This window comes from Phaethon lepturus, unplaced genomic scaffold (assembly GCF_000687285.1).
Source record: "Phaethon lepturus isolate BGI_N335 unplaced genomic scaffold, ASM68728v1 scaffold6425, whole genome shotgun sequence".
Taxonomy (NCBI): Eukaryota; Metazoa; Chordata; class Aves; order Phaethontiformes; family Phaethontidae; genus Phaethon; species Phaethon lepturus.
The window spans coordinates 32,055-48,235 of NW_010538267.1; the positions used below are offsets into that span (position 1 = coordinate 32,055).

Consider the following 16,181-nt stretch of genomic DNA (forward strand, 5'->3'; position numbering starts at 1 on the left):
CAGCTCTATATTTAAACAATTTGCAAGGTAAGCACGCTGTGGTCAGAAGCATTCAAGGTCTCTGATACGGTACTTGACAATCTCAATGGTCCTAGGATAAGCAGTGGTCATTTGGGTGTTTTTTTGGTAGCACACGTTTACCAAAGCAAGCAACACTGATATTTAACACAGCTGAGCATACCCCAGCTTTCCCAACAGTCGTATTTACTAAGATTCCTCTGCAAAGTGATTTCTATTTGTTCTTGTGTTCTTTCCGAACTGCCAGCATATTCAGATCACGTCAAGCCAAACATGCAAAGAATGTGACTGGCAGCAACTTGTTCTAGAAAGGCTGTCAGCCTTGAAGCCTTAGATGCACAGAAGTAGCCTGGGCAATGTAAGAGTCTCTGGAACCGTATTTCAAAAGTGACAAAGGATTTTACCTATAGGAAGACTGCAACACCTATGGCCATTTGGTTGTTGGTTCTTCTGTTGAACTGGCAGACAAGAAGACATCACACAAATCTGTTTGCAAGGACTGCAGAAAGACTACTTTTACCATCCATTCCAACAGCCAGTGATGGCCATGACAGTAAAATCCTATCCTGTCCTCCTATTAGTCAGCATCTGGTTACTTTTGTGTCATAGCTGGTTTCTAGTTTACATTTTGCTTGCTTCCACATGGGTACACCTTCAAATAAATTTCCTTGTGACCATGTTTGCAAGACTGTACGAAGTCAACAACAGCAACAGTAACGTTACTAAACAAAACTACAAGGTAAGCCAGAAAAAGGTTTTATTTTATTAGGAATGGTACATTTAAACACACGTAAGACTTTGGGATTAATTTACATATTTTTCCAAAAACGTTTCCCTTCTTTAACGATACAGAAGTTAAAAAAAATATCTAATTCCAAATGATAAGAACAAACAGTATTTGCAGTGGAAACTCCTATTAATTAAAACAACTGTGCATTCAGGAGATTTAAAGAAATTATCCTCTTTACACTTTAACATGATTAACTTTTCCTGTCACAACTGACTACGCTTTTCCTGGGATTTTTTGCTGCTGTCATTACTAAAATAGCCTTCCTTTTCATCAAGACTATCGCTAGTCATACACACATTATTCAGTATCATAGTTTTGGGTATGAAAGCTATGTCACTTTTATAAACATCAAAACCATGGACATGCATATTGACATTTCTGTGCAGTTTTATGGCGTCACCTGTCAAATAAGGCCTCTACATACAATACCACATACTAGTGAATTACTGGAAAAATTAGTGTAATGGATTCCCAATAATCCTGACATCTGGATGGTACGTCTCATTTTAACAGGAAATTCCAGCTTTCATTACTGGTTAGCATTGTATTGATTCACTATCCAACTGAGCAATATTCAACTGACCAATGTGTATTCCTGAAAGTTTGTTGCAAATTAAGCATATTATCAAGGTCATTTAAAGCTGGAACTTAAACAGCCTGTTAAGCCAAGCAACAGGGGAAAAAAGTGAACTCTAAACTAAATTCAGCTGGTCCATTCATTCTCACACAGAAAAGTAGCCGCAGAACCTTAAAGGAATAAAATCTATACTTCCTGTTCTTGGATTTAATACCAAGGATAAAAGCTAACATAGTATTTTGGAAGTCAAAGGCCTTGGAGGTGGAGGGGGAAAGTGAGGGGCAAGAAGGAGAAAGCAGCGTATTGTCTCATCCCGTTACCTCAGCATTATGTGTACATAATATATCTATGATAGAAATGTTTACTAATAGCAGGGGGAAAAAAAAATAAAAAAGATTTCCCACTCCAGACTTCACTGAGAGGAGAAAGCTGACAGCCCCTCCTCACAGAGATGGCCTATTTGATGACAGGCACTTTGGCAATGTAAGAGGAGGTTATCCTTTCATCATGTTAACTCTTCCCCTCCCAGTTCTCACGTATAATTTGTCTCAAGTCTTCAAGAAACTTGAATCAAATTAAATGCATTAATACATTTCTAAGAGCAGGTTAACTACGGCTATGAGCAGAGCTCGACCTAGAACGAGATTTTCTTTTAGAAGAAGAGGGAGATGGGGAAGAAGCTAGCAAGCTGGAACGGTGGCTCTTCTGGGAGTAACTCTTTTTAGGTGTACGACTGCGAGAACGAGACCGGGATCGAGATCGGGACCGGGATCGAGATCGGGACCTGGACCTGGACCTTGATCTTGACCTGGACCTGGACCGACTGTCCGATCTGGAAGATCCTGTAGACCTGGACCTGCTGCGAGACCTTGAGTAACTCCTTGATCGAGATCTGCTTCTAGAGAAATACAATTAAGAGCTGTAGTCCCACCTCCTACTGAATTTAAAACACTCAATTTAAATTCTCAGCTACTTTGTATGCACAGCACATCCATCTGAATGCGCTACGTACAGCATTCAGTTATTTCAGAGTGCTGATAGATTTCTGTTATGCTCCATCACAACTGTATCTTCTTAGGCCAAGGCTAGCAGGAACTGTGTGAACAGAGTGCTAGCTTTGCAAAATACGAACTGCCTAGTAAAATATGCCCTCACCCTGCTCCTTGCTGGGAGAAGACAAACAAGTTTTTAGTCATTTATCAAGAGAAGCACAGGAATGAAAATTCGTATCTGTGGTATTTATTCTCTCTAGAAACATCCATGTAAATTAGTTAGGGTTTCTTTCAAGATGCTAAAAAAGTCACTAAACGCATAGAAGACCAGTACACTTTAAGGCCTGAGAGTTTAACACCTTCTCTAGTTGTGCGCCTCTTTTTTCATTACAATAAATGGATTTATTTTTGAAGAAGACAATGAAAGAGCTGCAGCTAACATGTTTTTTTAATGACTAAATGGCAGAACTGCTTTGGGAATAATGCAAGCAAGCTAACTGTTTTTCTTTTATTCTCATGAAAAAGTTGGCTTTCACAGCTATTTGAGAGACATTTCACAGGACTGTGAAGCAGCTTTCCATTAAATTAAAAGGCTTTTAATACCAAAATTCATATTTTTTTAAAAAGTTATTTCATTTAGATTTCAAGTTCTATCTTAAGAAAAAAAAATTTCCTTACTCTCATCCAAAATTGTTCTATTTACCCTATTTTCAACAAGTTAGTTTTTATCTAAATCTGTTTACACTGCTGGAAAGTGGTTCTGTGTGGTGATATTTAGCATGGGGTCAAAGAATTAGATAATAGAACTTGGCATTGATACCACCCAAATCCATGCCCTCAGCAGAATTTTATCGGGTCAGGTGACATACCTATGCCTTCTGTGATCTTCAGTCAGTTTAATTCTCCGTCCATTCAGCTCAGTGCCATCCAATTTTTCCAGTGCACTCTTCATATCACTGTAAGATGCAAATTCCACAACCCTGTAGATCATCAGGAAAAAAGGAAAAGTTTCAGAGAAACTGAAAAAACAAGAACAAGTTTGGGCCTTCTTCAATCTGTCAATTCACAGCTTGATGTTTTATCTTCTGAAAGCTAATTTTTAACTTGGTTAACAGGAAAATATGACACAAGCAGTCCTAGCCATCCATACCTTTCACATCTTCTTAAACATTACCAGAACTCTCACCTGCAATGAGAAAATCCAGGAAGCTATGCAGAACTTCACCAGCTGAGGAAATTTATCTTTCAGTCCTCCACTAAATTGCATTCTAAAGCTGTCCAAGAAACAAAATAAACTTGCAGACTCTGCTGCCCTATTTAGATTTTTAACAGTGAATAGAAAAAAACCACTCTTTGTTTTTTGAATTTGTTTTCCCCTCTAAAAAAAGTCTAAGTTGCATTTGCTTGCAGTCGCCCTAGAGCACTGTTTTGCCAGCAGAAACACTCTATTCATACTTCCCTTTCCCCTGCTTTGTCGTGCAGGACCTTTGTAGTCTGCAGAATTAAGAATGGCAAACAGGCAGCTAGGTATTCCTTATGGAGATTGTTTATGTTCATTTCCCATGACTTTGACTGTTGAACCAGTGCAAAGCAGCCACAGATAGGAGGTATTTTAGCCTCAGGAGTCAGATCATAAATGATTATATATAAATAAGTTAAAGACAGCAGAACTCAATTGTTGAAAGGTATTCTCCCTTCCCTTTCTGCTTTGACACATTGTTTTCATGGTAGAGAGTAGAGACTGAGTTCAACACCACTTCTGAACTCCTACTTACTGACAGTTTATTTGTATTTTGGTTGGGTTTTTTTTTAAATTGCAGAAATTTCAGCATCTAAGCCACGCCATAGATTTATGTTTCGTTTCTTTTATATTACAAGGATAATCTTGCCTTTAACAGTTTCAGTTATCATACAGATTTAGACACAAAATGAACTTACCCTTCATTCCTGTTGTTTCTGTGTGCATCCACATAGGTGACCTCCCCTGCCTTCCTCATAACATCTTTCAAGTCCTGCAGCAAAAGTTAACATTTTAGCCTTAAACAGGGCACAAATGAGTCAGGTATCAGTAATTAATACCCCCCTAAAACTTTCTCTGCTAAAACTGCTTGATGTTTTTGTATTTTTATATATATATGAAACACATATAATTTAGAAAAAAGTTTCTGAAACAGCGTATGTAACAGCAGCTGCATATAGAAAGGATCCTTCATTTTTACAACTACAGTGAATAAATATTCCTTTTAAAATAACCCTGAATCCCAAAACCAGCTGTTAAGAAAACACAATGCAATACTTAAAAATACCAACATATGCACTGAAATCAAACTATAACAGAAAAAAAGCAATGTGGTATTAAATGCAAATTTACATGACTAATGCTCCAGTTAAATGACAATCCAATGTTTGTAGACAAATTAAATCTATATGCTCACCTCCCCCAACTTCACAGCAAAATTAAAAGCAAAAAGGTGTAATTATGATATAATTAATAATTTTACAAAGGGAAAAAAAAAATCTCATATTTCACTTGAGTATGTCACATTACAGTGTTAAGTCAGTAGAAACCCTTGTATTTAACTTAATAGAGGCTAAACACGCAGACACTGTAAAATTACTTGCTCAGCAATAGGATAAAGTACAAACAAATAATGTAAAAGGTCACTAAAAAGCTAAACATTTGTATAAGTTAAAACAGCACTTTTACCAAACAGTATCTGGTATTTTATAATCCCAGACTACTTACCGCAACATGCCACAAGTGGCAGATGATATAAGAAGGTACCTTTAAGCAAAGAGTTGCTTGTCCAATACCTAGCTGGCCAAGAGGAACTCTCTTACATGAGAAAGGCAGAGTGATGGCTCATAGCAATATGCTTCCCGGAGGTACCAGAGGCCCTGAAAGCACTGGACATAGTCTCCAGAAGTGGCTAAAGAACCCGAGGATGATCTGTGCTAGCCAATCGAGATCAAACCCAGGCAAACCAAGATCTAGATCGCCAAAAAACAGGAGTGTCATAGGAACCAAAAGGAAAATTCAGAACAGGACAAACCCTAGAATTTCAGCCACTAGAAAACCCCCAAATCTTTGGTTCTTTTTCCTCCACACCAGAAAAATGAGGGTTAACAGAATCAAGGTGTTAGAAGAGGTTCAAAATGCACTTGGTTAGAAATATGCTTAAGGAACTAAAGACTACAAAACAAAAAGGCAAGCAACATTTTAGAACATTTGCCACAGAATGTAAGAAAGCTTAGTTTTATCTGATCTTTTAATTAAAATTCAAGTTTTATTTTTAAAACTTGCATATGAAAACTAGTAGATATTCTCCCTGTTTTACATGTGCTTAACAAAATGAAACTTTAACAGCAAATGAAAAATGGGCCCTATAGCACCATTAAAAGTAACACTTCAACCTCAGTATGTTTATCCCCATTTAGAGATGAAGAACAAAATTTTGGCTCTGCTCATGTCACAGACCAGGACTGGTAAAGCAAAAGGAAATTAGAAGGAAATTAGAAAATGTTAAGCTACATAATTATTTTATAATTCTATAACTTTAGGCTTTAAAATTGAAGTCCCCACACACTTGCCACACTATATGCTGAATCCTAGGGATCAGCATCATGAAATATCATTTGTAATAGTAACATCAACATGATTAAGATGCCAACGTTATTGCTCAAAAGAGAGTAAGTGCACATGTTCAACAGAATATTTGCTATTATTAGGGAAGTGTTTTGAACTTACCTGTTTTTTACAGGTAAGTGGAAATCAGTGGAACAGTAAAATTTTAGCCTAAGTTTACTGTTCTGATTCACCTTGAACAGCAAAAGAATACCTTGTCGTCCTTAGCAGCAGAGGAAAGCGAAGTGTAGGATGACCATAAATAGGAAAAACGCATACTAAAAATTACATCTTGATGTAACAGAGATCTACTTTTCCCAGCTGCTCGAAAATTCACAGATACTGAAGAACTAATGAGAGTGGTTGGAAAGCTCTAAACATGCAGAAATTTATGTTTGCTAAAATAAGGAGAATTCTGACAGTTTGTCTACTATTTCAATATGAGATTATCTGTTAACAATACAGTCAACAATTTGAGGAAACTGATCTCAACACAAATTTTATTTGTAGTTTTGGTTGGGGTGGAGTGGGGGGGGAAGTTGTTTGGTTTTGTTTGTTTTTTAAATACCCCAACAAAGACAGCAGTTCTCAAAGCATGGGCATGTGCACACACCAAAGATGAAAAGATGAGCGTAAGTTTTAATGCAAGGTTCCGTATCGATTGTGCTTGCTAGAAGCTCAAGGATTAGAGAGGAAGAATAATGATGCTACTGTTAATATATTAGCTATTTTAATCTGTTGTATAAGTAGCATAGTTAAAAGAAGTTAAAAAAACTATAGTCAGTATCAAAGCAGTACAGATTCAAAACTAAGTAAGACTTGCATATGGATTTTAGCTTCAAACAATTTCTATTTAGACAGGTACCAAGAAGTAAAGTCTTTTATGGTTATGGTTAACTTATCATATATTTAAGAGAGTCATTAAAACATTTAATAAGAGTCCTAAAGATTCATCAGAGTGAAACCTGAATTGGGTGGGCTTCTAAAATGGTAAGCACACATAAAGCCATTATAAATATTTAGAAGTAAGTTACAGAAATGTTAATCTTTTTTAAAGTTATGAATTTAACATGAAACAGCATTATAGGATTTACCCTTTCTAACACTCCATTCTAGCTTACTTCTCAGGTTCCTACTGTCATTTCCAAATACTGTGTTTCATAACTATCTCTTAATATACCTAACTGCATAGCATACCCAGAAGACATTTAGATGAAATCCACTTGTTCATCACATCAGCTCAGATGTTTTTTTTAGTTATTCAATAATTAACACAACTGTACAATTATGAACCCTTTGAACCCGTCATGCAGAAGATAAACCTAGTTCAGCCGTTGTATCTGCATGGACTGTACCCAAGCTCTTATGAAACACATCAGCAGAGCTCCAGGCAAGCCAAACAGCCTCCTCATGCGGATTCAGCTGCAATATCAAGGCTTTGAACATTCAACATGTTCTACTGCATCTTTCAGTACACTAATTAAAGTCTCTTTATTCAAAGAGTATAAAGGTTAATGAACAAGACTAAACCCCACTATTCACTCACCGTTTTTAAGTAGTATTTGTTGCTATGCCCTTAAAAAGTAAACTTTCTATAGACTGTGTATGATGCAGAACACAACTAAAGGAATTGATTACATGATTATTCTGTTAAAATCCAGCAAAGTATTAGCAAAACATTAGCAAGAGGTGAGGGGAAAAAAAAAGGTGGTAAGAAATCTTCAAAAGACAATTACTGAACGTTTGGTTTGTTTTTTTTTAAAATATCTACACTAAGCATACTTTACACAGTAGCTTTCTTAGGATTCCCTTTATTAATGATGTATTACCAGACTTCTCAACCATGCATCATGCCAAAAAAATATTTTGCAAAACATAAGAAAAGACCATTAAATTCCATTCAAAACAAAGGCATGCACTTGCAGGTGTAACAATACAAAAGGATGACATGGTTTGAATGGATGCTATGCTTCAATAATATAGAAACAACCTAGAGTCCTTGAAAGTTTTATCAGTTGTTAAAACACAAGTAAGCGAGAATCAGTTCCCAACTACAATATCTAGTTACAGAACAATTTGCACAGCTGTGAAACAAAGACTTCTTTAAGTGTCTGAATGCTAATTTTTAGCAATCAACTGAGGATTTTTTGCTTCTCTCTTTTATCAGCTTAAATATTTATGATGGCTTTATTAAGAAATTAGGCTGAGAACAGTCTACTTACAGGGTAGGAAAATAAGGTGTAAAAAAACAAGGCAAGATGTTAACTCACCTGCCAGCTGATACGGGATGAAAGGTTTTCAACTATGATCCTGTGTTCAGTACGAACAGGAGGTCCATACCGGCTAGAAGAGTTCAGAGGGAAAAAAAAAAACAGGAAAAAGTCTCCGGTGTAAGGAATTTAGAACTTAAGAAATCTGATGTTTTCTATAGTTTGCTGAGAACTTTTAAGTACTTTCCTTGTTGCTGGACTGCAGATTTGATTCTCCCTAGTCAAGAATATACTTAATGTCCACTACAAGAAGAGAGCTGCTACAAGAGGATTAAAAAGGATTTTCATGAAGAACTTTATACCAAGGCAGTCAATATAGCTGCCATTTTTTCTAGATACACTGAAATAAGTGCCTAATAAAATGAAAAAAAATTAAAGAGAATTAGTTTAATTTTGGTATTTGACAGGCTTGGCTCACACATACAGTTTTGGAGGGTATTCATGTAAAGGGAAATTTACTTTTGGTTTAGTTGGTAGGATAAATTCTGCTTCATGTCAGGGAGATAGAAGGTACAATCTTAAAGGCATCTTAGTTCACGCTTCTAAATTCCAAATCACTTGTTAACATTTATAAATGCCACCACAACCTATATTAGGCATTTTTGTGGATAGAAATGTTCTTATTTTAGTAAAATGAGAGCTAGATAACTGGCTGCCCTGAAATAACTGTGTCAGTTTACAGTTCCTGAATGAAAGCACATTTTTTTCACTTAACCAAAAATTAAAGACCCTCTAAAAAATGAAAATGTGGCTTCAAAATGTTGATACAGAAAAGAACAGTAAGACATCTGGAAAAAATACTGCCCTTGCAGGTCATTTCTGTTCCCAATCCTAATAATTCTGAATTCAAAGGGATCTAAGAACTATGGAAAAAGGTATGCCAGCCCTTTGATAAGTAAGGCAGGAGTCTCACAATGGCACTACTTTGTTTTACTACAAAAAGATTCAAGAATCAAGAACACTGACCTTAGACAGAATTATTGTCATCCTCTCCTTCCATAGAAACATAATCCTAAATTGCGCACATTGATTTGTACACTGAAGCACAGGCAATTTCATTTCAGTGCATACCTCAAAGTGTCCCAATTTTTTTCAGAACATCCAGATCTTCCGGGCATTTAAACAGAGGTCCCAGAGTCCCAAAACTGGCAGGCTGAGTCTCATTTTTCCATTATTGCAAACCGCAGTCTCTTCCTGTCTGGCATCGGCAGTCTGACGTCATGAACATGACTACAACGTCAGATGCCCACGACCTTCAATCACACTTCCTACTTTAAAAGTCCACTTTTAGCCTGGACCTCGGACCAATTATACCGCATCAAGGTTACTGCCACTAAAGAAAAAATAATCTAATTAGCATACTTGCATATGCAAATTAGATGTTCCAGACACTGGTTTGTAACTGGCAGCAATTCTGACTTTGAAACAAACGCAGAGGTTTATGTCAGTTAAGTCCTCATTTTTCTTCTGAACTCTACTCTGTATAGGCCACGGATATAAATGTTTCTACAGAGTAAATTATTCCATACATATTTACCTCACACAGGTAGATATAAAGTAGAAAGATGTAATGCGTAGTCGTTTGGTGGAATACATGCAAATCTGCAGAACTTCCACAAACTCCACAGCAAGTTGGCGCAAGGTTCACCACTGGCTCAAATCACTGAAAGTGAACACCTCCGCGAATACTGTATGTCCACTACAGGTATTCTAGACACGAGCTACGTCCTGTTTTTCAGATTCCATTGTTGGACAGAGGCTCTCCTTCAGCAAGGCACCTGCTCAGTCAGTAAACTTAGTCAACTGGTATTTAAACACTTCTGCACATGCTTGTATCTTCTGCCCTAACACTGTTTCGCAAATACAGTTCCTTTTGTATGCCGTGCTGAAGTACACATTTTGATAAGCATACAACTGGAAATGTGAAAGCTTGGTTAGGTAGTAAATACCTCGAACTACTGCTCTACAGTAATTCTACTTAGCCTGTAAGCTCAGTTTAATGGCAAAAGCCTCAACAGAGAAGCTCTGGCATTTTTCTTGATGTACTGTTAAAAACAGCCAATCCAACTGCAACATTACTCCTTCACATCGTTTATACAACAGTAGGAAGCATGACCAATGAGTGCCTACAACAGGTTTGTGAACCTCTGCAAGCCACTTAAACTGTTTTGAAATCCACATTCTCCTCAGCCAGAGGAGGTAAATAATAGTAATGGACCTCCAAGGTTTGAGAACATAAAACTTTTTTCATGAAGCTAGACAAGGAAACAGAGCTAGATCCCTAACTCCAACCACAAGAAGAAAACAGCATTTCAGTACAGTTCTTCAGTTACTCTGTTTGTAGGAAACAGAGTCCAGACCACCTACCTAGATCCACTCTGCGACTGGTAATAACTGAACCGTTGTGGGAATCTGCCCCTTCCTCTTCGGGCTCGAGCATGCTCAATTGTAACCCTTATGATAGGAACAAAACAAAACAAACAAAAGATAAAACACAAACTTTAAGTATTTGACACTGACTTAAATCTTTCGCAACTGGAAGCACATGTGCACAAACAAGAATTATCTTGCCCTTGCAAGCAATGATTTATAACACAGTCACTGGCATTTCTTAAAGAGCCAGAGCAGTGGTATTCTCTTGTCTCATTCATCTCCCTCAGATTTTCATGAAAATTGTCATGGGTCTGTAATTCAGATTGAAACAATTAAATTTACTCAACCAGAGCCAAGCGTAATCACAGAGGGAAAAAGAGTACCAAAGTAAGTAACAACAACCTCATGACCTAAACCCAACTTCCACAATCAAAATAAAAATTACTGCAACATACAATGACTATAGCCCACATTGTTGCAAACCGAAGGGCAACACTCTAAATGATGAGAAGCTATCAATTTATTTTCTGAAGTCAACAGACAGATAAATAACAAATAGGTAAGTTCACTTCACTTTTACTAACATTTCTAGTGACAAGACCTTGAGTTAGCTTTGAAGAACTAAGTTGCAAGTGGAGCGTAAGTCATCCCTGCTCCAAACCACCCCTCCTCCTGTCCCAAACTACCTTTGCCTTGTACAAGACTGTAGCCAGGATCCCAAGAATTTAAAGTTATGAAGGTGTATCCCACCACAGAGCCACAAGAAATGGCTGTCGGAGCACAAGCTAACACACTGTATTTGGATGCAAAGCACTTCTGCTGTTCTTAAGGGAAATTACGGCATCAAGTTTACCTTTCATCACACAACTCTTTACCATTTAGTTCATAAATTGCATCATCAGCATCCCTGTGGTCTTCGAATTCCTAGAAACAAAATGGGAATAAAAAAGTATTTTCCCTCATAGCATATTCAAATGCTAGAATACATGTCGTCTTTACGAATTTTACATTTGTGAAGCAAGTATCAGCCAGAACTTTGAACAAGAAACTGGATTCCTAGTACATTTATGACTGAAGAGCCAGCATGTTTCCATTCATGACCATTTCTTCTCCCTGCACCGCGCCAACTCCTTTTGCCTCCCTCAGTTGTTTCAGTGTAGCTATTTGCAGGACCTATATAAAATAAATTGACCTGGTTTATTACAAATGTATCTAAAATACTTTTCAGGAGAGAGGTGGGGGGCATTACTTCAAGGCATGCAGTTTAAAACACAGCCCTACATACAGGGAAATAAAACAGCACTTGCTGATCAACTGCAACCAAAAGCAGAAGAGCTGTGCACTCCCAAAACCCTCTTAAAGAGTTCTGGGGCTGATTCAGTTCTTACTGAATTGGCAAAGAAAGAGGGAACCAGAAGAAAAGCCCTTCTGATTTTTTTCCTGAGCAAATTCAGCTCACTAGTTGGGGGAAAAAAGATGCCCATGTAGGAAGAGTAAGAAACATAAGCCTCTCTTCAGTACTGGCCACCTGTGGGTCTGGATCAGCTATAATATGCAATTCCATATACTGCTGCAACGGAATCTGTCGCTTCGCTTTTGGCAGCAATGCTGCTTTAGTCAGCGTGAGTAGCCTCTGCCCACTATCCAGCCCATTGGTTCTTGGCAAAGCTGTTTGTGCAGCTCTGCAGGAAACTAGGTCAAGAAACCTATCCAGATGAAAAACAGCACACTTGGTGCAGGAGGTGGGGTGAAAAAGACAGTGTTATTTTTCAACTAGATCAGCCCCCCAGGTAGGTTCATTATGTGGCTGAACAACTGTGGCAACACCATGTGAGGCAAGGGGAGAAAGGAAAGAAAACAAGCAGTGAAAACAAGCGACTGGGTAGGGACAGCTCGAACCAACAGCGTGGATGGAATAAAAATAATTGTGGAACTGTAGCTTGAGAGCAACAAACAACAGAGAAGAAGCTTCTCAAGTTGAAGAAAGTATTTGCGTAACTATAAACAGCTTTTCAGAAGCAATACGGTCTTAAGCAATCTTCCCCCTTCTGCACTGAAATCTGTTTCACTACCAAGTGAAACATCACACATCCTTGCATGATGATGCAAAGATTATCTTGAGAAAATTCATTTAGGCCCAGCATTTAAGAGTATCAATAGTTACCACCTACAACTCCCATGATTTCAGCTAGTTTCTAACAAACGGAATGTCTGCAAGTCTATCTAGCTTTACATACCAGCTTTATGATATGAAGTTTGAAAACATTCTGCACCAAAATCTACAGAATTTAAGTAAATTGAATCACTTTCAAAGATCAAGCAATGATTTTGATCAAGCACAATGAAACATGCTTTTAAACACTACAATGGTGTTCAATCAGAATCACTCGGTTTTGTAAGAGGTTTTATAAATACAGATTTAAATAACCAAAACCAAAGATGAACTGACAGCCCATCACAAGTGAGGTACTTCAAAGGATAGTATTATTCAATGTATTTACAAATGATCAGGATGACAGGACTGAGTGCACCCTCACCAATTTTGTGGCTGACACCAAAGTGGGAGGAGAAATAGATATACCAGAAGGCACAACCCCCACACAGGGAGACCTTGATAGGCTGAAAGATTAGGCCAACAAGAATCACACGTTTTAGCAAAAGATAACTGTGAAGTCCTGCACCTGGGATAGAATAATCCCAAGCAGCAGAACAGGCTGGGGTCTCAGCGGCTGGAGTGTAACCTGCTGAAAACGACATGGAAATCCTGTGGAGAGTCAATTACATCCAAGTCAGCAGCATGGCCTTGCTGCAATGAAAGCAAACCGCATCCTGGGCTGCATCTCTAAGAATACAGCCAGCAGACCAAGGGATGTGATTCTTCCAGCCTACCTGGCATTTGTTGTTCCTACCTGGAACACTGTGTCCAGTTTTCGTCCCTCCAGCTCAAGGAAGACATTGAAAAATTCAAGTGGGACCAGCAGATGGGGAGAGAACAAAGTTCTCAAAGAGTTGGAGAACAAAGAAAGGTAGAGTGAGACACATTTGTTCAGCCTGAAGAGGCGGCTCAAAAGGGATCTAGTCAAGAGTCTTCTAATACCTAAAAACACAGAGATGATGGAAGTGCTTTCCTCGTGGGTGCGCAATGACAGGATGACAGGCAAAGCAGGGGAAAGTTTTGTTCAGATGTAAGAAAAAAATTCTTCATCAAGACAACAATTAAATTTTGTAGACAGAGTTAAAGGACAATTATTCAAGCTCATTCATGTGCTTTGAAAAGAAAATGCTTCTGCCTAGAAACTGGAGAAGAGAGGAAGGAGGGTTGGCTGACTCATGTACAGGAGTTGAACAGAAGTTGTTCCTGAATGAGTCAACAGCCCTGCCCAAGAAAAGAGGAATGCTCAGCGAAAGGCGATTGAGAAACAGCAGCAATTGGAAAGGATGCACTAAATAAACTCAGGCTCACATCTAAATCAGTCATTTACCTCCAGACTTTAAGAGGCAGGTATTTACCTACTGGCAGACAACAAGAAGTAGCTCTTGTAGCAGTATTGCAGGGCAATCAGGAACTGGCACATGTAGGAGTCAAGAAGTAATACTTGCATGAAACTAAAGTAGGTAAAGCCTGTTTTTTTGTTCTTTTCCCATAGCTTCACCCAAGGGGTTGATTTTGGCAGAACAAATGGCATGTAAGCCTGCCACAGTGCGAGGGCAGTATCAGCCTTTCCAGTCTGAAGTCAATGCTGCAGAACAGCTAATTCTCAGGAGATAGCAGTTAAGAAGCAGGCTGATCCTGAGTCAACTTGGGAAGCTGTAAAGCTGTAAAAATCTGGACAACAGTTCAGGAGCATAGAGCTCTAGAAAGCAGTGGTAAGAAACTAAGATCCAACGAACTGTGTATCTCATTTAATAGTCTGACAGACACATGCCCTGTGAACCTATATTGATGGTGAATATGCCTAACTTCAGCTCCACAAAAGTTAAAAGCTGTGCTGCTTAAATCCAACAGCAAGCACCTATTACACCTGCTGTCTTAGCCTACTACTTTGCTTTTAGGCCATTATTTAGAGATATGACCAAGTAGGCTAGAAAGAGTGACAGAGGAACATGAGTGACTCTGTATAAACTTTTCTCCAGGTCAAGACTTTGTCAAGTTCTGTAATGCCGTAACAGGACATTTCTACTGTCTTCAGAAACGTGGAATAAAATTGAAATCCATGGAAGACTATGATCAGACAATGCATTTAATGCAGCTAGAATATTAACAAGATTTTGAGCAAAACCTGGCCAAACCCAGGTAAAACTGTAATGCCAATATACTTTTCAGACTGCTTTTCAGATGTTAGTATTTTCCATTTCTCATTTGAACTATTATTCTCTTAAGCACCTTCCCTTCCTTGACATCAACCTAGCAAGGCTAGAACCTGCAAGCAAGAGAAAGGAAGATAAGGTATTACTTACCACAAATCCAAATCCATTTTTCAGATGGATTTCGCGTATGCGTCCATATCCTTTGAAGAATTTCTCCACATCCCGTTCCCGAGCGCGTGAGCTTAAGTGTCCAACGAAGACACGGCAGCCACTCATCTTAAGGTTGATGCTAGGAAAGAACACAGCACTGTTTATCAGATTAACCAACTTAAAATAGGGTGATTAAGATCACTTTTACATCTCAGAAATCTTGGTTAAATAGGATTTGATTTTGTTGTCCTCCAGGTATATATGTTAAAACCCCAATTCTCTACAGCCAGAGAAGTGAGAAAATCCTGTCTTACTGCCTTCTAGCAGAACCTACACAGAACTCCCAGTTTTGTCCTTTTTACTCATATAACTTAAAGACTTCTTGTATCTGAAATAATGTTTTTGCTTGTTGCTAGACCAATAAGGCTTTTGTACCACACAGCATGAAAAAAACACCAAGATGAATCTATTGGGCTAACAGCAGTTAAAAAAAAAAAAAAGAAAAAAGAAAAAAGAACAAAACTGTTAGGCTAATCAACAGAATAACAACATAAAACATTCTCAAACTTTTGCTTTCACCTGAAAGGATGACTGCAATAAAAATTATATTAGCATCCAACAGGTAAACGGTAGTCATCAGATTATTTCTATCTGGACTAGCCATAAAATAACTTATTTTAACAGTCTGTCAAGTCATGAAGAAACATTTTGTTATGATGATATTTGAACAATGGCAAAAACAAAGGCTCTTCTGGATGTTCAGATTTCCAAAACTATCTACTGATCCGGGATATATAATTTGAGACATTTTATGGAAGGTCCATTGTTTACCTTGAGAATGTCACTTTTTCAGTTTATGTGATTTAGAAATTTTTAAGTTCTTGTGACTGGAAAATATTAATTATTTGTCTCAGTGAGCTTGCTGTCACACAAAAGGCAAAGAATCCAAGCCCTTAGGACTGGAAATACAATGTCATCTTATGTTACAATACTGGGCTGTAAAGCAGACATCAAGTAAACAGGCAACATATCACATTAGTTGTGAAAGTAGTTCACAGAATCACAGAATCACTAGGTT

The 16,181-nt window shown here is 38.0% G+C and overlaps 1 protein-coding gene across 3 annotated transcripts; it reads right to left on the bottom strand.

Annotated features, from left to right (window-relative positions):
- Positions 1–754: 754 nt before the first annotated feature.
- On the bottom strand, positions 755–15,237 carry LOC104620493 (serine/arginine-rich splicing factor 5-like). Of its 3 annotated transcripts, none has more exons than XM_010286731.1 (7): positions 15,104–15,237; positions 11,499–11,569; positions 10,640–10,726; positions 8,273–8,345; positions 4,316–4,389; positions 3,247–3,357; positions 755–2,283 (listed from the first exon to the last, which is right to left on the bottom strand). In XM_010286731.1, exons 1-7 carry the CDS (start codon positions 15,227–15,229, stop codon positions 1,992–1,994), a joined length of 834 nt encoding a protein of 277 aa, XP_010285033.1. In that variant the 5' UTR covers positions 15,230–15,237; the 3' UTR covers positions 755–1,991. The 3 variants fall into 3 exon arrangements, with proteins under 3 accessions (XP_010285033.1, XP_010285036.1, XP_010285034.1); XM_010286734.1 differs by having other exon boundaries at positions 755–2,253; positions 15,104–15,229; XM_010286732.1 differs by having other exon boundaries at positions 755–2,262; positions 15,104–15,229.
- Positions 15,238–16,181: the final 944 nt, after the last annotated feature.